The sequence below is a fragment of the Pteronotus mesoamericanus genome, unplaced genomic scaffold, assembly GCF_021234165.1.
Source record: "Pteronotus mesoamericanus isolate MK-2021 breed Mesoamerican mustached bat unplaced genomic scaffold, CSHL_Meso_final scaffold_36, whole genome shotgun sequence".
Taxonomy (NCBI): domain Eukaryota; kingdom Metazoa; phylum Chordata; class Mammalia; order Chiroptera; family Mormoopidae; genus Pteronotus; species Pteronotus mesoamericanus.
Window position 1 is genome coordinate 16,140,173 of NW_026555313.1, and position 24,120 is coordinate 16,164,292.

At 39.3% G+C, this 24,120-nt stretch overlaps 1 protein-coding gene across 2 annotated transcripts in view; it reads left to right on the plus strand.

Moving 5' to 3' along the window:
- The window catches only part of SIK2 (salt inducible kinase 2), a 133,381-nt gene that overhangs the window by 102,557 nt on the left and 6,704 nt on the right, over positions 1-24,120 (plus strand). The window contains exons 9-14 of one of the 2 annotated variants that reach the window (XM_054592488.1): positions 10,043-10,207; positions 20,671-20,899; positions 21,404-21,688; positions 21,836-21,999; positions 22,749-22,859; positions 23,571-23,662. In XM_054592488.1, coding sequence (XP_054448463.1) covers positions 10,043-10,207; positions 20,671-20,899; positions 21,404-21,688; positions 21,836-21,999; positions 22,749-22,859; positions 23,571-23,662 — 1,046 coding nt within the window. The remainder of the gene's footprint in view (positions 1-10,042; positions 10,208-20,670; positions 20,900-21,403; positions 21,689-21,835; positions 22,000-22,748; positions 22,860-23,570; positions 23,663-24,120) is intronic. The other variant, XM_054592489.1, reaches the window with a different exon arrangement.

Here is a 24,120-nt window from a genome sequence, read left to right on the forward strand (position 1 = left end):
ATTTATTCAAATAAATCTACCTAAAGTATATGGAAATGAAAAAGTGGGAGTAGTAAATTAAAGGTGTACCATAAAAGGCTTTGAATGCCAAGGTAAAGAGCTTACTTACAGTTCTGGAAATAATGAGTTGTTAAGTAGAAAAGTAATATAATTATATCCATGCTTTAAGCTAATTAAGCTGGTAACAATGAGAAGGATAAATTGGATAGAGAAGAGGAGAAATTTGGAGAGTGGTTAGGAGATTTTAATAGTAGTTGAGAAATTCTAAAGGTTTGAACACTATGGTTCTGGTGGAGATAGGAAGGGACAAGTATAAGGACCATTTTAGAGGCAGACTCAGTCTGAACTTAGCAATAGTTTGGAGAGGCAACTCAGAATGGTTGTTAAAAGCAGGGACTTTAACCAATTTATTAAAAACACTGGAGCAAATTCCAGGCTCTGCCATTTCCCTCTATATGACCTTAAAAAGTTACTTGTCACTCTATTCCTCAGCTGCCCAAGCCTTAAAATGGAGATAATTATAGGATTTTATGATGTTTACATTCGTTAATTGTATAGCACTTTACAACAGTGCTGTGTAAGTGCTATGTAGGTGTTTGTTATATAAAGTAAAAAAATAAATGTTGGGGAGGAAGGGGACAGAGATGGCTTAGAGAAAACTCCATTCTTGAGCCAAAGGCTGAGAGACTACTGGGGCATTAAGTCAGTTGCTTTGGATGAAGACTGGGTCTGGATCCCAGGAAAAAGGCCGAGGGTAAGGAGAGTTGGGGAATCATCTATATAGAGGTTGAGAAATGCTTAGTCCATGTGATCTTTTAAGATTTCCGTATACTTTTGTGAGTACTTCGTTCAAAGGGCATGGAAGAGCCCAAGAATATTTCTTGCTTAGCAGTTTTTCAAAATTTATAGGATTATAATAGTATTCTGCCTGGCCTTCTATACAACATATAGAAAAAAATAACCAAGGAAATTTAAATCTTGATTTTAAGAAGCAAATGGTATACTTTGCTATACCTACTTTACTATGTAAAATAACATGAATATTGACACTAATGTGAGTAAAAGAATGTGTCAATAAAGTCCCATGTATTTGAGCTAGAGGATCTCTGAGCACTTGGAATCCTTCAAAGATAAATGGCATTGCTTTAAACACAGAGGGGAGGAGGGTGACATGCATGAAACAGAATGAACTCATAGGATGTTTGGTAATAAAAACAAGTTACCAAACATAAGAAGCCATGTTCTACATCTGAACACCAAGGCAAATAAAATATCATTTGAGATCTCCCTGGGTATTTGCTTCAAGTTCAAATATGAAAGTTGTCATAGAAAGCTATTTACCTCTGTGACTTAAAATGTATATAATTCAAGCAGAAGTCATTAGTACTCCTTCACTAATTGTCTTAAGTGCAGTACCTTCGGGATGCAATAGGCAGTGGGCCTGAAGGGTATATTCCTTTCCCTCCGAGATTTCACATTGTAATGTGTAGTGTTGAGCTGGTTTAAAAATAGATTTCTCCATTTTTATGAATACAAATGTGCTTAAAGTTTCAGTAGAACCTTTTCCCTTTAATTCTTTGATGTTCTAATATTTTATTTTTTTTATTATATGACTTATACCTTTTTATAACTTATTTATTTATTTATTTTCATTGTTAAAATACATTTTTCTCCATTTTCCCGCCACCACTTTCTCCTGCCCCACCCACCCCCAACTCCCTCCCTCAATCCTTCCTCACTTTGGCTTTGTCCCTGGGTCCTTTACACATGTTCCTTGATTTGACCCTTCTCCTTCTTTTCCCCGTTACCCCTCCTCCCTCCTTTGCTCTCATTACTGTCGGTTTGTTTTTTTTCTTTCAATGTTGCTGGTTATATTTTCCTTGCTTGTTTGTTTTGTTGATTAGGTTCCCCTTATAGGTGAGATCATATGGTATTTGTCTTTCGCCCCCTGGCTTATTTCGCTTAGCATAATGCTCTCCAGTTCCATCCATGCTGTCACCAAGGGTAGTAGCTCTTTCTTTCTGCTGTGTAGTATTCCATTGTGTAAATGTACCATAGGTTTTTTATCCACTCATTTATTGATGGGCACTTAGGTTGGTTCCAGCACTTGGCTATTGTAAATTGTGCTGCTATGAACATTGGGATGCATGGGTTCTTTTGAATTGGTGTTTCAGGATTCCTAGAGTATAATCCCAGCAGTGGAGTCACTGGGTCAAGAGGCAGTTCCATTTTTAGCTATTTGAGGAAATTCCACACTGTTTTCCACAGTGGCTGCACCAGTCTGCATTCCCAGCAGCAGTGTACTAGGGTTCCCTTTTCTCCACGACCTCATCAGCACTTGTTGTTTGTTGATTTGTTTATGATGGCCATTCTGACAGGTGTGAAATGATATCTCATTGTGGTTTTAATATGCATTTCTCTGACGGCTAGTGATGCTGAGCATCTTTTCATATGTCCCTGGGTCCTGTGTATGTTCTCCTTAGAGAAGTGTCTGTTCAGGTCCTTTGCCCATTTTTTAATTGGATTGTTTGTCTTCCTGGAGTGGAGTCGTATGAGTTTTTTTTATAGTTTGGAAATCAAACCCCTGTCCGAGGTATCATTGGCAAATATATTTTCCCATATGGTTGGTTGCCTTTTCATTTTGCTGACGTTTCCGTTAGCCATGCAGAAGTTTCTTATGTTGATAAAGTCCTATTTGTTTATTCTTTCCTTTATTTCCCTTGCCCTAGAGGACATATTGGTGAAAATATTGCTGCGTGGGATATCTGAGAGTTTCCTGCCTGTGTTCTCCTCTAAGACTTACGGTGTCACGACTTACTTTTAAGTCTTTTATCCATCTTGAGTTTATTTTTGTGCATGGTATAAGTTGGTGGTCAAATTTCAATTTTTTGCATGTAGCTGTCCAGCTCTTCCAACACCGTTTGTTGAAGAGGCTGTTTTTAATCCATTTTAAGCTTCTGCCCCCTTTGTCAAATATTAATTGACCACAGAGACATGGGTTTATTTATGGGCTCTCTATTCTGTTCCATTGATCTAAGTGTCTGTTCTTATGCCATTACCACACTGTTTTAATTACAGTGGCCTTGTAATATAGTTTGATGTCAGGTATTGTGATCCCTTCTACTTTGTTCTTCTTTCTCAAAATTGCTGCAGCTATTCGGGGTCATTTATGGTTCCATACAAATTTTTTAAATGCTTGTTCTTTATCTGTGAAATACATCATTGGCATTTTAATAGGGATTGCGCTGAATCTATAAATTGCTTTGGGTAATACGGATATTTGAATGATGTTAATTCTTCCAATCCATGAACATGGTATATGCTTCCATTTATTTGTGTCTTCTTTAATTTCTTTCTTCACTGTTGTATAGTTTTCTGCATACAGGTCTTTTACCTCCTTGGTTAACTTTATACCTAGGTACTTTATTTTTCTTGTTGCTATAGCAAGTGGATTTTTTCAATGTTTCTGATTCTGATATTTCATTACTGGTGTACAGAAATGCCTTCAATTTCTGAATATTGACTTTGTAACCTGCTGTCTTGCCAAATTCACTTTTTAGGTCAAGTAGTTTTTTGGTGGAGTCTCTGGGGTTTTCTTTGTACACTGTCTTGTCATCTGCAAACAATGACAGTTTTACTTCCTCCTTTCCAATTTGGATTCCTTTTATTTCTTTTTCTTGTCTGCTTGCTGTGGCTGGGACTTCCAATACTATGTTGAATAGAAGTGGTGAAAGCAGACAACCTTGTCTTGTTCCCAGTCGTAGTGGGAAAGCTTTTGGTTTTTGCCCATTGAGTATGATGTTAGCTGTAAGTTTTTCATATATGGACTTGCTGAGTGTTTTTATCATAAATGGATGCTGTACCATATCAAATGCTTTTTCCATATCTATTAATATGATCATGTGATTTTTATCTTTACTTTTGTTTATGTGATGTATTATGCTTATTGATTTGCAAATATTGAACCATCCTTGCATCCCTTGGATGAATCCCACTTGATCATGGAGGACAATCTTTTTAATGTATTGCTGGAAGCAGTTTGCCAATATTTTGTTGAGGATTTTAGTGCCTGTGTTCATCGGTGATATTGACCTATAGTTTTCTTTGTTGTGTCTTTATCTGGTTTTGAGATTAGGATGATCCTGGCCTCATAAAAAGAGTTTGGTAGTTTTCCCTCTTCTTGGAATTTTTGGAATAGTCTGGGAAGGACAAGGGTTAACTCTTCCATAAATGTTTTGTAAAGTTCTCCTGTGAAACCATCCAGTCCAGGGCTTTTGTGTAGCTGGAGTTTTTTGATGACTGCTTCAGTTTCACCAGCTGTTATCAGTCTGTTCGGGCTTTCTGCTTCTTTTTCTTCATTCAGCGTTGGAGGGTTATATTTTTCTAGAAATGTGTCCATTTCAGCCAGGTTTTCAAATTTCTTGGCATATAATTGTTCATAGTAATTTCTTAGAATCCTTTGTATTTCTTTGATATCTGTTGTAATTTCTCCTCTTTCATTTCTGATATTATTTATTTGGGTCCTCTCCCTTTTTTTCTTGATGAGTTGGCTTAAAGGCTTGTCGATTTTGTTTATTTTTTCAAAGAACCAGCTTCTGGATTTGTTGATCCTTTGACTTTGTTCTTTTAGTCTCTGTGTCATTCAGTTCTGCTCTGATCTTGATTATTTCCTTCTTCTACTCTCTCTGGGCTTTGTTTGTTGTTGTTTCCTCTAGTTCTTGAAGTTGTAGGGTTAGGTCGTTTATTTGAAATGTTTCTATCTTTTTTAGATATGCTGGTATTGCTATGAACTTCCCTCTCAGGACTGCCTTCATTGTGTCCCATAGGTATTGAACTGCTGTGTGTTCTATATCATGTTTCCAGAAACTTTTTGATTTCCTCTTTGATCTCATTATTAACCCATTCATTGTTTAATAATATGCTGTTGAGTCTCCATGAGTTTGAGTGTTTTTGAGTTTTTTCCTTGAGGTTGGTTTCTAATTTCAAGCTCTTGTGGTCCAAGAAAATGCTTGTTTGATTTCAATTTTCTTGAATTTGTTGATGCTTGTTTTGTGTCCCATCATGTGGCCTATCTTTGAAAATGTTCCATGGGTATTGAAAAGAACATTTATTTGCTTCTTTGGAGCGTTCTGTATATAACAGTTAATCCCATTTGATCTAGCATATCATTCAGTGTCACAGTGTCCTTGTTGATGTTTTGTTTGGAAGATCTATCCATTATTGACAGTGGGGTGTTAAATTTTCCTACTATCAGTGTGTTGCTGTCTATATCTTTCTTGAAGTCCTCCAAGATTTTCCTTATATATTTGGGTACTCCTATCTTGGGAGCATATAAGTTTATAATGTTTAAGTCTTCTTGATGGATTCCTCCTTTTATGAAGTATTATGAAGTGTCCTTCTGGGTCTCTTTTTTATGGCCTTTGTTTTGAAATCTATTTCATGTGATATAAGTATTGCTACCCATGCTTTCTTTTCCTTTTCATTGGCTTGGAGTATTTTTTTTTCTATCCCTTTCCTTTCAGTCTGTGTAGGTCCTTTGTTCTAAGGTGGGTCTCTTGTAGGCAGCATATGTGTGGATCATGTTTTCTTATCCATTCAGCTACCCTGTGTCTTTTGATTGGAGCATTTAATCCATTTCCATTTAAAGTTATTATTGATAGGTACTTATTCATTTTTTCCCTTTGTAACTGACTTACTCTCTTTCTCACTCTTTTTCTTCATCTTCTTAAAGTAATCCCTTCAGCATATCTTGCAGTACTATTTTGGTGGAGGTGTATTCTTTTAGTCTTCTTTTGTCTGGGAAACTCCTTATTTTGCCTTCCATTTTAACTGAGAGCCTTGCTAAGTAAAGCAATATTGGTTGCAGCCTTTGCTTTTCATACTTGGAATATTTCTTGACACTCCTTTCTGGATTGTAGTGTTTCTGTTGAGAAGCTAGCTGTGTCATGATTCCCTTGTATGTTACTTTCTTCTTCTCCCTTGCTGCCTTGAGGATTCTCTCTCTGTCTTTGATATTTGCCATTTTAATGATGATGTGTCTTGGAGTGGGCCTCTTTGAGTTCTTCTTGAATGGGACCCTCTGGACTTGTGTCTTTTTCCTGGACTTGTGTCTTTTTCTCTCCTCCAATTAGGGAAGTTTTCCATCATTACTTTTTCAAACAGGTCCTCTATCCCTTCTTCATCCTCTTCTCCTTCTGGTATCCCTATTATATGGATATTATTACATTTCAGGTTGTCCTGCATTTCCCTCAATGCCTCTTCATTCTTTTTGAGTCTTTTTTCATTTTCTTGCTCTTTTTGGGAGCCCTTTTCTACCTTGTCCTCCATCTCACTGATTCGATCCTCTGCTTTATCTAGCCTGCATTTGATTCCTTCTACTGTGTTCTTCAATTCAGAAACTGTATTCTTCATTTCTTCTTGCCTCTTATTGATAGTTCCTGTGTCCTTTTTCATGCTGATATAGTTTGCAGTTGATGGTCCACTATTTTCTTTAGAGAAGTGGCAATAATTTATTTGATACAGCAATAAGAATCATTCAGACCTCAGGTTTCATACTGAGCTGAATGGCTTCAGCAAGTCAGCATCTCTGAGCTCCAGTTTTCTTAATATAAAGTGGGAATAGTAATACCTATTTCATGAGTTTGCTACAAGGATAAAAATTAAACCATTCCAGCTGAGTTCAGCAAAAATAGAGCACTGTGTGCCAGCCACTGTGGTCATAGGTACCCAAAGAAACAGTCTCTGCCCTCCAGGCGTTTATGGTCTAGCGATATTACTTAGAAAACAGTGAGGTTTCCATGTTAGATAGATTTAAAGTACTTATATGTGCAGGAAACTTTACATCTAATTGACTGCCGATGACTATTTAGAGAAATAATGTGTTATGCCTTTTTCTAACTAGTAGTTCTTAACAGTTCTTCCACTCCAAGTTTTCATGAACTGTAAGCAGACAAGTATGAAACACTCATCCCAGTTCTTTAATTACTGATTAGAGGTTGCTTTCCACAGCCCTAAGAAAGACCATTGAATTAGTCGACTAGGGCTCACATAACAAAGTACCACAGACTGGGGGACTTAAACAACAAAAGTTTATTTTCTTAACCGTTCTGGCAGGTACAAGTCCAAGGTCAAGATCCTATCAGGGTTAATTTCTGGTGAGGACTTTCTTCCTGGTGTTTGTATAGATGCGTTCTTGCTGTGCCCTCACGTGGTCTTTCTTCAGCATGTGTGGAGAGAGAGAGATTTCTGAGACCTCATCCTCTTCTTAGAGGGACACCAGTGCTATAGGACCACACCCTGATGACATAATAACTTTAATTATCTCCATAAAGGCCCTGTCTCCAAATATAGTCACTTTGGGGCTAGGGCTTTAACATACAGGGGTGGACAAAGGTAGGGCTACCGTTGTATTTGAAACAGAGTCTATTCTTGTGTTATTATTTATTAATTTGTACAATTGTGAACTAGCTTTTGCTCACATTGTATGGATTTGGGCCAGGGGAGCACAATTCTGCCAATAACAAGCTCTTTTTTACTGGAACAATAAAGATTTTCCCATAGGAGTGAATGTTATTTTCATTTTCATGGTTCTGGAAAGAACAAAGTCAGAAGAAGAGATTCAAAATAATAAACATATGGTTTTAAAAGTCATTACAATTAGTTTGTTAGAGATGACCATTGTCTGTTACCAAAGAAACTGTTAATATCTGTTTCCTTGGGATATTAATCGACCCATCTATTATACCATATTTTTTTGGTCAGCTCTGCAGTGCTGAGCATGCCATTTGAATATTTTTAACTTACCTAGTTCCAAAAAAGACTTTGTTAGTCCCCTCAGTGATTGCCAAAATCCTAAAAGCAGGCGCCTAAAACCTGCCATGAAGTGATTGTCACAGTAAAATGTCATTCCTCTGTCCTTACAAAGTTCGCGGTAAGTTGTTGTCAGAGTTCAGGTTGGATGTGAAGGTTGTCAAGGAAAATGTGTTACATTTCATCTAGCACAGCACAATCCTGCCATGTAAAGAGTCACAGGTAGTAAGAGGCAGGGACTGAGAAGGAACAGCACATCATAATGATCGTGTTGGCTTCTCACTTCCACCCAGTATCTCCGGGTAATGCTTTGACCTAATAGTGTGGACTGCTTTCATATAGGAGCAGTTTAATAATTTTGAGAAATAGAGGTCAAAGTCCAGCTTTATCCTTTGATTGAAAAACTGATGATGAGGGTGAGAACAATATACCAAAAATACTTGGTTAGGAAATTAAATTTTACATTGTGATATGTGACTAAAAGAATTGATTTGAGTGACTAATACTTGAAAGAAAAAAAAAAGTTGTTTAGTCTCAAAAGTGACCCAAGATATAAGCCTGCTGAATGATGGTATAAGAAAAGCTATTTCTTTATTATACTCAGAATAGTATGCAAGGTATTTTTTTTCTGTTTTTACCAATCATATAACAATCCAATACTTTGCTATTGCTATTTTATTCTTTATCTGATGCGTTATACCAAATGATGTTGGAATATACCAAATACAAAGTATATTGTAAATATATTCAAAATATATTCAACTATAAAGTGTACTTCTAACATATCTTCCCCTTGTGGAAAACCATCAACCTGAAATTTTAACTGGGAGCCATTAGCTACTGTCTGAAAACAAAAGTGTGTATTCACTTTGCAATCTAATTCCTACATTGAATTCCTACATTGAATTCTTGTGATCATTTTAAAACTTTAGAAAGGAAAAGGAGGAATTAACATTACTGAATGAAGGATTTTACATGTTATCTTTTACACTAACTTCACTGTGAAATAGGTACTGTGCCCTTTTTCACTGGTGAAGAAAAGATTCAGAGGGGTTAATGAAGTTTACGCAGTTATTAAGTGATGGAGCCAGGAATTAAACCCAGGTCTTGGGAGAGGAGAAGCTACCATCATACCATTTGTTCCTTTTCCATTTGTTTGAATTTAAAATTTTCCACCTTATACACATTGAAGTGATTTTGGCAGAAAAGAAATATAGGCCATTCCTCTACCTTTTAGAAACTAGCATGATTGTTCCCTCCAATGTTTTGCAATGTCTGTTATGTTCAAAATGCATCTAATAAATTTCTGCTAGTTTTGAAGGTATGGGGAGGAAAGGATTATCCAACAGTTTTGTCTTTAAAATCGATCCTTACCCACTGTCAGAAAGGAAGGTTCTTTCTAAAATGATGTTTTTTAGTTTGTAATGCTTACTTACTTAGCATTCTTAACAAAGGAGACATGAAGAATGGACTTAACACCATCAGGAGCTTTCTATAGTAGGTTGACTCCAGGAACAAAAGTTGCTCAACAATAAGCATCTCTCTTTCCACTGGGCCAGCAAGCTGTGTTCAGGCTGTGTGTCTCCTTGAAAGAAAGGCATTCTTGTCACCTCCAAGTAACTACTGCTTCTTTCTTCTTCCTCTTCACACATACCCTTGCCAAGAAATATATACCATCTCACCCACCCACCCTGACACACACAATGACAGATGATAGATAGGTAGGCAGGTAGATAGATAGATAGATAGATAGATAGATAGATAGCACTTACTGCAGCATACTTTGTACTCTAGTTAGTTGTGGATGTGTATTATCTATCCCTGGTTTAATTTTGAGCTCCTAGACACAAGGACTTTTCTTTACTGCCTTCCAGGGCAATCTACTTAAGATTATAGGCAATATATGTTTGTTGAATTGAAAAACGAAAAGAGCATTCTTAGATTCTTTACAAAGACTAGCTTTCTTGTCATCTCTGTGAAAGTTATGTTCCTCTTTATGGAACAGGAATGAAATTCTGTACAACCTGTCTTAGAGTAATTGATTACTGAGACTGCTTCAGATCAATACCTGTGCCATATACATAATATGTCGTCAGATCTTTTCTGGATTTTCCAACAGATAATGATTTATCCTTTAATTGTACCAGGAAGAATTATTTTATTCCAAGAAATTTGTGTATTAATATAGAAAATATTAATATTCCCAAACTGTCTGTTCTTGCCATATTTACAGGCACAAACTGTGGGTTTCCCAGTGGCCACGCATTCACCGAATATGCGACTGATGCGATCTACCCTCCTCCCACAGGCATCCAATGTGGAGGCCTTTTCATTTCCAGCATCTGGCTGTCAGGCGGAAACAGCATTTATGGAAGAAGAGTGTGTTGACACTCCAAAGGTATGGATGGGTTTGAAAGACTCTGAGCTTGTAACTTGGCTGGAGACTTCAGTTTTGTCCACGGGTGCTGTACTTGGACTTTGTTGAACTTTGTCATTTCCCCAAGTCACTCAGGAGTGTTGTTTTGTGCAGAACCTGAGAAAGGTTTTCAGGGATAAACTTGACTCTCATCACAGTCTTATCATTACAACTGTTACATAACTTGTCATACCTCATAAGCACTTTTCAAAATCTTCCCTTCTCTTTCCTTAAACAGGTCCTTCTCTCTTCAAGTTTCTTGGTCCCACATAGGTTTTGGATATGTTTAAACAAATTGCAATTCTGAAAACAAAACTATAAGTATGGTGCTAAATTGGGCTTTGCCTATTGATTGCCTTTCTCCCAGTGCATGTGCTGCAGCTGCACAAGGATGAGCTGTCTTTTTGGTTAGTTAGTTATTTTATCCTGTTTTGACATGCTTAAAGGAAATAAGTTCATCCGGGTACACTAGATAAAGGTGGCTTTTAGGATGTGGAAGATGACAGCTTCTCTCATTTAATAGGTATTTACTTCTAATATGTGTTTTATATACTTAGCCTCCTATGATATACAAAGGTTCATACAAATGAACAGGTCTTGGAGTGTGTTCAAAATAGACTTTGTTCTTTATTAGCCTGTGTGAACTTGGGCAAGGTGACTGACTTCTTCAAATCTCTGTTTTCTTTTATATAATATGAGACTATTGTGAGGATTAAGTAAGATAATGTGTGTGATGTACTGGCCAAATTTTAGGTACTTAATAAATATTGGGTTCCTGTCTTTTCAGCCTATTTAAAATAATAAAAGGGTGAATCAGATGTGTATTCTGTCTCAGAGTTTATAGTCTAGCAGAAAAGACATGGTGCAAAACTAAAGATAATGTGCCAAGTACTGAATAAATTGATAAACTATAATCGGTCCTTTATTTTTTTTACCCCTCCACCAACTGCCTCCCCTTTGGCAACCATCAGCTTGTTCTTTGTATCTATGAGTTGGTTTTGTTTTATTTCTGAACTTGTTTTGATTTTTTGAGATTCCACATATAAGTGAAATCATACTGTATTTATCTTTGTCTGACTTATTTCACTTAGCACAATACCCTCCAGGTTCATGTCATGTTGTCACAAATGGTAAGGTGTCAATCCTTTTATTGCTGAATAATATTCCATTGTCTATATATACCATATTTCCTTTATTCATTCATCTATCAATGGACATTTAAGTTGCTACTATGCCCTGGCTATTGTAAATGCTGCAGTGAACGTAAGGTTACATATATTTTTTTGAATTAGTGTTTTGGGTTTTTTCAGAACACTAAGAAACCCTAAAGTACCCAGAAGTGGTATTGCTGAGTCATTTGGCAGCCCTATGTGTAATTTTTTTTTAATATATTTTATTGATTATGCTATTACAGTTGTCCCATTTTTTTTCTCCCCTTTTTTCCCCTCCACCCTACACGACCCACCCCCTAGTATCTTTCCCCGCTTAGTTCATGTCTGTGGGTCATACATGTAAGTTCTTTGGCTTCTCCATTTCCTATACTATTCTTAGCCTCCCCCTTGCCTATTTTGTGCCTACTATTTATGCTGCTTAATCCCTATACCTTTCCCCCTATTCTTCCCCCTTGCCTTTCCCTCTGTTTTACTGTTCATAGTTTTTTTATCTTCTTTTTCTTAGACAAGTCCCTTTAACATTTCCTATAATAAGGGCTTGGTGATGATGACCTCCTTTAACTTGACCTTATCTGGGAAGCACTTTATCAGCCCATCCATTCTAAAGGATAGCTTTGCTGGATAGAGTAATCTTGGATGTAGGTCCTTGTCTTTCATGACTTTGAATACTTCTTGCCAGCCCCTTCTTGCCTGCAAGGTTTCTTTTGAGAAATCGGCTGATAGTCTTATGGGAACTCCTTTGTAGGTAACTGTCTCCTTTTCTCTTGCTGCTTTTAAGATTCTCTCCTTATCTTTAATCTTGAGTAACTTAATTATGATGTGCCTTGGTGTGTGCTTCCTTGGATCCAACTTCTTTGGAACTCCCTGAGCTCCCCAGATCTCCTGGAAATCTAGTTCCTTCACCAGATTGGGGAAGTTCTCCTTCACTATTTTTTCAAATAACTTTTCAACTTCTTACTCTTCCTCTTCTGCTGGCACCCTTATGATTCAGATGTTGGAACGTTTAAAGTTGTCCCAGAGGTTCCGAAGGCTCTCCTCATTTTTTTTGAATTCTTGTTTCTTCATTCTGTTGTGGTTGAATGTTTATCTCTTCCTTCTGTTCCAAATTGTTGATCTAAGTCCTGGTTTCCTTCCCTTTACTGTTGGTTCCCTGTATATTTTTCTTTATTTCACTTTGCATATCCTTCACTTTTTCCTCCATATTGCGACCATACTCAACCAATTCAGTGAGCATCCAGATTACCAGTGTTTTGACCTGTACATCTGATAAGTTGGCTCTTTGTTCATGACTTAGTTCTATTTTTGCAACTTTGATCTGTCCTTTCATTTGGACCATATTTCTTTGTCTAAGTGCTGCCTGTTATGTTGGAATGCTTAGGCATTCACCAGGGCAGGGCAACCCAGGCTACTGAGTTGTGGTGCTGTGTGTGGTTTAGGGGTCTGAGAGGGAACAATGCTGCTTCTTCAGCTCTCCACCAACTTTCAATCATTTCCCCCACTACCCAGAAGCAAATTGCGACCTTCTGGTGCTGATTCCCAGGTGGGTGGGCTCTTGCACATTCTAGGACCCCATGGGTCTCTCCAGCGAACTCTGCTGTGAGACTGGGAGTTCCTCTCGCTGCCGCAACCTGCATAGGTTTTTACAGCAAGAGGTTTTGAGGCTTCCTCTTCCCACACTGGAACCCTGGATTGTGCAGTCTGCCTCGCTCCCCAGCTGTTCCTCTGGTTTGTCCACATGCAAATGTGGGACCGCGGGGTCTGCCAGCACCGCCTTGCTGAGCGTCCTCTGCACCCTGGCTGCCTGTCTCTTCCCCTCCTACTGGTCTGGATGAATGTTTTTTCTTTAGCTCCTTGGTTGTTGGACTTCCATACAGTGATTCTCTGGCAGTTCTGGTTATTTTTTGTTTTTAAATTTGTTCTTCTTTCGATTGTGCAAGGAGGCAAAGTGCATCCACCTCCGCCTCCATTCTATTTGTAATTTTTTGAGGAACCTCCATACTGTTTTCCATAGTGTTTCCACTAGTTTACAGTCCCACCAACAGTGCATGAGGGCTCCCTTTTCTCCACATGCTCACCAGCACTTGTTATTTCTTGATTTTTTGATGATAGCCATTCTGACAGGTGTGAGGTGTTATCTCACTATAGTTTTGATTTGCATTTTCCTGATGATTAATGACGTTAGGCATCTGTTCATATATCTTTTGTCCATCTGTATATCCCCTTTGGAGAAGTGTCTCCTCTGGTCCTTTGCCCATTTTTTATTGGATTGTCTTTTTGTTTTGTTTTTACTGTTCAACTGTTATAGTTCCTTCATATTTTGGATAGTAACCCCTTATTGGATGCATCATTGGCAAATATCTTTTCCCATTTAGTAGATTGTCATTTCTTTTGTTAGTTTCCTTCACTGTGCAGAAACTTTTTAATTTGATGTAGTCCCATTTCTTTATTTTTATTGTTGTTGCTGCCCTTGCCTGAGGAGACATATCCAAAAAGATTTTGCTGAGACCAGTGTCAAAGAGTTGACTGCCTATATTTTCTTCTAGAAGTTTTATAGTTTCAGATCTTACAGTTAAATCTTTAACCTATTTTGAGTTTATATTTGTATATGTTGTAAGAAAGTGGTTCAGTTTTATTTTTTTCATTTGTCCAGTTTTCCCAACACCACAATTGAAGAGACTCTCTTTACCTTGTTGTGTTTCCTTACCTCCTTTTTCATAGATTAATTGACCATTAAGTCTATTTATTTATTTATTTATTGGAGGATTTATATCTGTGCTCTCAATTCTGTTCCATTCATCTACATATGTATTTGTGCCAGTACCGTACTGTTATGATTATTGTAGCTTTGTGGTGTATTTTGTAATCGGGAAGCGTGATATGTTCTACTTTGTTTTTTTCTCAAAGTTTCTTTGGCTATATAGGGTCTTTTAGGATGCACTGTTCTAATTCTGAGAAGACCACCATTGGTGTTTGAATAGCGATTGCATTTAATCTGTGTATTGCTTTAGGTAGTAAGGACATGTTAACAATTCTGAGTCTTCCAATTCATGAGTATAGTATATGCTTCATTTATTTGTATCCTCTTCAATTCCTCTTTTTTTTTTTTCCAAAAAAAAATTTATTGATTTTTAGATAGAGAGGAAGTGGGGAGAAATAGAGACAAAGACATTGATTTATTGTTACACTTATTTTTTATGCGTTCAGTGGTTGATTCTTGTGTGTGCCCTGACTGGGAATCAAACCCATAACCTGTCTGTATTGAGATGACACTCTAACCAACTGAGCTACCTGGCCAGGGCAAATTCTTCAGTGTCTTACAGTTTTCACAGTACAGGTCTTTCCCCTCTTTGGTTAAATTTACTCCTAGGTATTTTACCCTTTTTCATGCAGTTCTAAATAGGAATATTTTCTTAATTTCTTCATCTAATCCTTCATTATTGTTTTATAGAATAATTGGCCCTTTAAATAAATATAAATCAAAGTGCTACAAGACTAGAAGGAAACAGGAAACGAGAAGGGATTTTAGCTGGTTTGAACAGGGAAGTCTTTGGGTCAACCATCAGAGCTGGCAATTGAGTGGCGTGCAGAATATGGGTGGATGGAAACTAGGGTGTGATACCTAGGTAGGGGGGAAACCTGAGCAACAGCAAACATCAGGAAAGCCTAGGTCCATCTAAGTCAGAACAGTAATTAAGTGCGTCTGAGGAAAGGCTCTGTGAAGGGGAGTTACATGAAATACCGGTGAGTAGTTTAGCTTTGAATGGTAAGCCCAGGGCTGTCAGCTTTTTCTCTAGGCTCGGGTTCTCAGTGTGGGAATGTATTCAGTATCATCAAGAGAGTTTTTCCAAATGGACTTTCTCAAAGTAGTAGGAAACAATTGAAATTTTTTAACCTAAGAAGCACAGTGATCCATGTTGTACTTCACAAATTAACCAGAAAGGGTAAATAGAATGCATTGGTTAGGGGAAAGACTGGTGACAAGGACGGTGAAGGTTAGAACATCTGTCCAGTGGGGGAAACGATGAGGGTCTGAATTAGGACAGTGCTCATGAAACCGGAGAGAAGAGGATGATATAAATGAGAAAAATTGATAGAATATCAGGGTCCAGAGAGACGTACAAACTGATTATAGTATTTTGAGCCTGCAAGATGGGGAGGGTGAGTACCATTACCTGAAATAGGGAACTCTGGAGGTAGAGCTAATTCAGAAGCTAAATAATAAGTCTAGCTTGATGCTAGGCTGTCACAAACAGGTGTTGAGCCAAGTTGCTGAACAGGAGTTAGAGTCCATGCCCCTAAGAACACCACTTCCTGTGGACAGTCTTTTCTTTCCTCTGTTGTGGTTGCCTAGCATGTTCGATAATCTCATAAACTGCTGCTACTACATTCTCACCCAGAAAGTTAGACATAAATTGGGACAACATAATTTATTTTTAAGATACAAGTCCCTTGGAAAAAAATAAATTGCACTCTGCTAAAATCTTGTCTGTGAGGGCATCAGGCCTGAAATACAGATTGGGTGCTGTCTGATGTGTTATATAGGGCAAGCTATTTTTAAAGCTTGTGATTGCTACCGTAACTAGGAAACAGACAGGAAATGAATGATTTTGTGAAAGATATAGATAGTACCTAGATGGTGTATTTGTGTTTGTAGGAAAAGCAGTGCCACTCGAGAACTGGCCACCCACACTAGCTGAGCTGCTTTGGCACTTAGGCCATGAACATCCACAGGTTTTATTTGTGGACCGTTTTGTTTATGTCGGCAAAAAATGCTTATCCTTTTTCCCTCCCTTGTACCCCTTTCTTGGGACCCATCAATAAATGCACACACCCCAACCTGTCAGAAGTACAGTTCCTTTGTTTTTCATATCGCTTCATCTGTGTTTACTACTACAACAACCATTTGTTGTCTTCTAGTAGATGCTTCCTAACTGCACATATTGCTTATTCATTTCTACTATCAAATGGTGGCAGGTATTGTGCATCTCAGAGGTTTCCCTTCTCATTCCTGCCCCTAAGTCTTCAACTTAAAACTGTCAGTAAAATCCTAGGTTTGTGTTGAAATGTTGGTTTGGGATGCCTCCAAAAAACAGCACCTTTCTAAGAAAGTCTCCCAACTCTGAGCAGGAACTGAGACCCCCGGTGACAAAGAGATCAGATGGAGGGCAGATGAACAGACCCTGTAGCGTCTTTCTTTTGAGGCACTGTCTCTTTTGAGGGTTTCTTTGGGAATTATGAAAATTCTTTAAAGATTTTATTAATTTATTTATTTTTAGGGAGAGGGGAGGGAGGGAGGAAGAGTAGGAGAAAAACATGGATGTGAGAGAGAAACGTTGATCGGTTTCCTCTTGAACGCACCCTGACCAGGGACCAAACCCACGACCCAGGCATGTGCCCTGACCAGGAATCAAACTGGCGACCTTTCGCTTTGTGGGATGATACCCAACCAAGCCACAACAGTCAGGGCTGGAATCATGAATTTTTTATACACACTCATGTCAGTCACTTTTAACATTTTATTAGAGATTATAATAACTGGATTTCCCAGTTAACCCTTTCATAGCTGGATAGCAGAAGGGAACTATGAGTCTGAACTGAGAAAATGCAAATGCAATAAAGATGTTTTGTGTCTATTTACATTTTTAATAACTTGTTAGTATAGAGGTAGTACAGCACATAAGAGAATGTCTGAAAAGGATATACAGCAAACTCTTAATAGTGTTAACCTCTAAGTTTTTGTAAAGGGAAGAAATTGCACTATTCTGAATTTGCATTTTTTAACTTATAGTTGGAAAAAATAAAACCAATAAGACTCATGAATGGAAAATTAAGAAAGGAATAAAGGAAATAATTAACTTAATCCATAATCCCACTTCCCAAGGAGAAGGCTGTTTTGACATAGTTCCTAAGGGGATCATAGACAGTTGGGCAGGTGAGTGGGTGGGTAAGAGTAGGATGGCTCAGTAAGTTGGTAGACTTTTTAAAATAAAATTATGTTCTATTCTGTGTCATTTTATATCATGCTTTTACCTATTATAGCATCATGAGCATTTTTCCCATATCATGAAATCTTTGAAAGCATGAGTTATATTTAACTACCTAATATATTGTATTAGATGTACCCTCATTTAACTTTGTACTGTCCTATTTTTGAATATCAGAATGTTTTTTCATCCTCCTAAATGCTTCAGGTGAATATTCTTGTGTCTAAATCTTTGCGTGTGCCTCTGATTATCTCCTTTGGAGAAATTTTTAGTACTGGTGTTATCCAGGACTTTTATTCTTTGGCTAATTGTTTATTTAACTTGACTCAAGATGGTAAAAATGCTTTAAAAGAAGATGTAGTTTTAGTCTCTTGCTTTAAAATGTTCTATTGCTATAAAGTATTCTCTTGGTCAAGAAATAATAATAGATACAATATACTGAATACCTAAAGTACTGTGTTATTTTACATATATTATTTTAGTTAATCCTCCCCAACAACTTTAATTTTACAAGTGAAAAACATTGAACTTTATAGAAGTTAGGCAACTTGCTGATAAGTGATAGAGCTGAGGTTTGAGCCTGCAGCACCACCTGAACATATGCCAAACTTGCTGGGCGCTCAGGGTATACGTTAAGTTAGCCACATTCGCAGCCTCCAAATTCAGCTGGCTGTGCTTCAGTCAACTTGGGCTGCCGTGATGAAATAACACAGGCTGGGTGGCTTAAACAATAGAAATGTATTTTCTCACAGTCCAAGATCAAAGTTTTAGTCAGTTTGATTCCTGGTGAGGGCTCTCTTGGCTTACAGAGAACAACCTTCTCACTTTGTCCTTCCATGGCCTTTCTTCTGTGCTTGTGTTGGGAGAGCGAGCTTTCTTGTGTCTCTTATAACGACACTAGTCCTACCAGATCAGTTGCCCACCCTTATGACCTCACTTAACTACACTTCCATTGAGGTCCCTTCTCCAGATGCAGCCACCTCAGGGTTGGGGAAGACACACTGGGCCCATAATAGTCTGCCAGTGTCCTGTGCTACGCCTGCATTTGTGGTAGGCTCAGTGGTAGAGTCTCTCAGTCCTACATGTATAGGAAGTCTCTTACCAGAAATGAAGTGATTGATTAAACTTTAAGGAGAGAGAAAAAACAGTGTTTGGGGAAAATGTACATTTCACCAGTGCTGTGTTTTGAATTACTGCAATTTACCATTAGGCTACATTATTTCCTAGAGCAAAAGATTGTATTTCTAGCAGCCGAGGTAGATCAGCCCAATATTTCGGTCACAAAATTCTACAGTTGAATTTAAGCTCTTATATCAAGTTCCCTGGTAGTAAATTGACAAGGAAGAGTGGCATGATTATCACCTGGTTCCGGAAATGAACTGATAGTTGAGGTGTTCACACCTATGAGCAGGACTCCAGAGTGTTTTCTGATTTAATCATTAGGCCTCATCTGAGAAACAGTCATTGTTTTCTACCTGCCCCAGTATGAAATTGAATTCAGTAAACATATTTTAATAAAAGACATAATTCCTCATATAGTTTAGATGAGATAAATTTATAAGTAGATAATTTGAGGGAAAAATTATAAATTTCCGGAGACTGAAAGGCTTTATGAGTACTCAGAAAAAAGTAACTTTTCTCTATAAAAGAAAAAAAGAACATGATTGTAAGACTGTACTGCAAGAAATATCTGATCAAGTTTTGACACAGGCTGTAAGCATAAAGATAGACAATTACTTAATAACAGTCTTTTCTCCGTTGCTTTATTCATTTCTAACTCATCCTTGGCTAATCTTAGAAAATTGTATTAGTAGACAGTTAAGGAACCTAGAGGTATGAATATAAGTTCCCAAACAGCCAGCCATTCTTTCTTACAAGAGAACTACCAGTATTAAGTGTAGTCAAAAAAGGAAAACTTATCTGGGGAAGGGCCAAGGGGAGAGTAAGAGTTGGCCAGATTTCAGAGTTTTTGCTGGTGCCATGGGGAAGACTGGTCTTTGTCTGGAAAGAAAGCATTTGCCCCTCTTCCTTTTAAATAACCACTCCTCCCTTTAAAATGCTGTGTGCATTTGCCACCTTACCCAAGTAATGGCTGCAGGCACCCCCCGCCCCCGAACAGTTTATGGAATTATCATCCCCTCCCCCAAACAAACAAAGATCTGAGTCACCCAAGTCTCCCTCTCCAAATAAAGGGCCTTCCAGCGCCTTCAGATTAGTTGCCATAAGAGGAAAGTTCCCTGTGTCTGGCACGGAGATGTCCCACGTCACCTCTCACACACATGTGTTCTGCCTGCTTCCAAAGGAAACAATAGCTCTACCCAGTGTATTCCAGGTGAAAGTGCTGCTTAGGCTGTTCCTGAGCAGCTAGCTATTCATAGGAGAAAAAAGATTGATTTCCACAGGGGAACAGTTAAGGTAATGAGGTAAATAATTGCTTCCTCATTGGGGCTTTTACCAGCCAGAGGAACAGGCAACCACGGGCTGTCTGCTGTTTCTGCCGCCCTTAGGGGGTTTGCTGGGCAACTGCTTAGGAAGAGGCCAGAGTTCTCACTCAGGAGCTATGCAGAGCTCACCCCATGGGACAGGAACTACAGGTATTGTGTAGGTTGCTGGAGGACAGAGGATTCAGTGCACTGGTGCGCATTAACCTCTGCAGGAATTTGGGGCTGAGCGTCATTTGTTATTCTATAATGTGAGGCTCTGTTTGCCAGTTGCATTTTTTTTTTCAATCCTTTTTGTGGTATCAGTCCATCTTTAAATAATTCTTTTTTCCATTCCTCAGGCACATAGAACCAATTAAAGACTAAATCAAATAGGCAGGTACTTAAATTACAAACATAAAAGCCTGTCTAGAACCTCACGGTATGTTTTGTGGTTGAGAATTAAAAGAATGCTTGGTACTACTCTTTTTTCCTTCACTCTGAGCCATGCATTTTTAAAAATCTTCCCCCTTCTTCATTTCCCTTATTTTTAAAAAGTAACCGGTAGGCCTGAACCTAATATGCCCTCAATTCATCTCAAAACCACTAAAAAAAATTGTTTATTGTAATAATGATGACTCATAGAATCCTGGGAGGCAGCGCCAGTTTGGGTCATAATGGGCTTCTGTCTCTTAAGTGCTGTAGTTGTTTTGCCTCTTCATGTGGTCATTAGTAACAAATATACACATTTTTAGTACATTTTATTTAATTTCTAATTAGCCACAAGTGTTGACATTTTTTTCCTTGTGGATTTCTCTAACATCTCCTCAGAGCAGCAGCTGATCATTTCCTCTCACATTGGTGTGCAGGTCAATGGCTGTCTGCTGGACCCTGTGCCTCCTGTCCTGGTGAAGAAGGGGTGCCAGTCGCTGCCCAGCAACATGATGGAGACCTCCATTGATGAAGGGTTGGAGACGGAAGGAGAGGCTGAGGAAGACCCCAGTCAGGCCTTTGATGCGTTCCAGTCCACACGCAGTGGGCAGAGGCGGCACACTCTGTCAGAAGTGACCAATCAGCTGTTCATGATGCCTGGTTCAGGTATGAGGTGCATTAAGCTCCAGGTTAAGTTTTCACAGCATCAACTCACAGTCCCATCTCTAAGAAACAGTAATCATACCAACCAGCTCCTAGAATGAGGTCCATAATGGAGAATTTCACCCGGAGAAGTCAGTCTGTTTTTTCCTTCATGGACAGCATTCAGGAGGCTGAAGGATCGGGCCTGCTCAGCAGCTACAGAGAGTTAAGTGAGTTGTCTCTGGGTTGGCTCCCCAAACTGCCAGACTTCATTTGAGTGCCATGTGACTCATCAAGGACCCTGGCACTTGGGGAGTGGCAAAGAGCTGGTGGGTATGGGTTCTGTAGTGTTCTCTCCACTAACTTCAAAGCTGATTAAACTGACATGTAAAAAGGTTCTGAAAAGGTGTGTTGGTTGGAGATTAAGGGCACTGTATCTGTGAGAACTCAGGCTCGCTGAGCTTTGTATCTCCTACTCAAAAAAGTTGCTATTTGCTGTTTGTCATATATGTTTGTTCTCTCTTAAAGGAAAAATTTTCTCCATGAGTGACAACCCCTCCCTTGACAGTGTGGATTCTGAGTATGATATGGGGTCTGTCCAGAGGGACCTGAACTTCCTGGAGGACAACCCTTCCCTTAAGGACCTCATGTTAGCCAACCAGCCTTCACCTCGCATGACATCTCCCTTCATAAGCCTGAGACCTGCCAACCCAGCCATGCAGGCTCTGAGCTCCCAAAAAAGAGAGGCCCACAACAGGTCGCCAGTAAGCTTCAGAGAGGGCCGCAGGGCTTCGGATACCTCCCTCACCCAAGGTAACTGACTGCTTTTTCCCTTCTAACTTTTAAAACGCTTATCTGGTAGGATTTAAAGGGGTTTCTTGCCTTGTTGATACCACACTTGTGGTCAGTAAAAGGCCTTGTGTTTTATTTAAACTGTTTGGTCACTGCACTTTCTTCCAGGAATTGTAGCATTTAGACAACACCTTCAGAATCTGGCTAGAACCAAAGGAATCCTGGAGTTGAACAAAGTACAGTTGCTGTATGAACAAATAGGATCAGAGGCAGACCCGAACTTGGCGTCGGCTGCTCCTCAGCTCCAAGACCTGGCCAGCAGTTGCCCTCAGGTGAGTGCTCCGGGCCCTGTCCACCGTGGCTCTGTGAGTGTGAGGAGTGAGTTCGTCCTGAAGACACATCATTTCATTTAGAGGATTTACTCCAGTCCTGGAACAAACAGGCTCTTTTGGAAAACTTTCCTTGTTGCTGCCACTTTCCACTGACAGGTTAGACCTGTCTACACGGACCAAGGTGTTCAGCACCACATGGAGGCCTTGACCCTGTCAAGCTGTTTGGTTCACAAGGCAGATGTTATATGAGTTACCTTTTAGAGTCTCCTTTAGACTCCCCTGTCCCCCCCAGCACATACACAAAAATTAAGAGTAATAAACTTTACCCAGGTGAGGAGCTTCTTTCCACTACTTTTGATGTGCTATCACTTTACTAAATACTATAAATGGATTATTTATGCTAAAGATACAAAAAATACTGCTGTTTAGCCAATAAATTTTATAATGAGCACTATTTTTGGTGCATCGAGGATATTATAGCATTTGAGGCCCACATGCAGGTAATGGCCTCCTAGTAACAAAGAGCCTTTGCTCTGATACTGACTAGATGATCGTTCACAACAGAGAATCCATGCATAGATTTTCTGCCTAATGATTAACCCTCAGCGTACTCGTTGTGAAAAAGGCTTTGAGGATTACGTCTTACAGAGTTGGAGTTCCTCTTGGACATTTGCCAAGGTGCTTCAACTGAAACTAAAACTTTCTCCTACATGGAGAATTGAAAATGTTTTCTCCCTCTTGCTCCTCAGGAGGAAGTATCTCAGCAGCAGAAAAGTGTTTCCGCTCTCCCCGCCAACGTGCGTCCTCAACTGTCGCCGCGGCAGAGCCTGGAAGCCCAGTACCTGCAGCACAGACTCCAGGTGGGACCCTCCCCGTGTTACCCCAGCTCACTGTGCTAGTCCAGAATCGGCTTTCTGAACAGCAGAAACCTGTTTTGCGTGTTTGTTTGTTTGTTTGTTTGTTTGTTTGTTTGTTTGTTTTTAGGGTAGCAGTTTGATTCTTGATGGGCGGGTAGGTTTGATGGTGCACTTCTAGTTTCTAGGAGCGTGTTCAGACTTAGCATTATGGTCTGTGTTGGTGGGTTTGTTCTCAGGCCCCAGGAAAAGATAACACCATGGAGTGGCAGGAAAGGGAAGCATGGCTTCTTTGCTTCTAATGTTATGCCTCATAACGAATAGTAAATAAAATGGAAATCTCAAGTCTGCAAATTTTTAATACCAGCTATCTACATTGGTGCCTATTCATTCAGCAGGTGCTGCAGCCTTTGTTATCAATATTTAACCCTACTTTTCTCATTGTTTTTAAAATCTCCATGAACCTCACAGTCCTAGTGAACTTTTAGAAATGGAAGATGGAAGTAGGTTAGAGCTGAGACAGCCCAGGCCTGCTGACTCAAAGCTGTCGGCCCCACAGCTCTACCAGGGTCTCAGTGAACATCGTCAATCCCCTCTCACCCCACATGGATTGTGGAGGACACACTTGGCTTCATCCTGTAGGCAGCGATACGGTCTGATGACTACACCCTAGATGGTAATACACAGCTGTGCTTACATTATTTTCTGCTCTTCCAGAAGCCCAGCCTTCTGTCAAAAGCCCAGAATACCTGTCAGCTTTATTGTAAAGAACCACCACGGAGCCTTGAACAGCAGCTGCAGGAACACAGGTGAGAGAGGGTCTTTGGCCAAAGAAGTCACTTTCTTTTATGGAAGACTTAAGAATGCTGGGTGTGTGTCCCTTCCCCCTGGTGTTTGCCTCTACTAAGAAAATAGGCTTTTGATGCACGAACCAGTCTTCAAGGCATAGTCACTAATGTGTCCATGGAATATGGGCCTACGAAGGAGTAGCAGCTTTAAATGTACTTTGTTTCCTTCTCACCTTTCCCCTTAGAGTTAAAAGTAGACCTAAGCCTTCAGAGTCTGTGACCTAGCGCCAGTTGAGTGGTTTATACTGCAGAAAAGGCCTCCATCCTCCCTTGCAGTAAGTCCCGTTCTCCAGGCCTTCCTACTCCATCAACCAAAGACACCTGTCGAGGCCCAGGTGTTCCCCCACCACCCCACCAAAACCCTCTAGATGTGAAATCGAGCCTCTTGCTTCATAGGGAGAAAAACTCAAGAGTCTTAG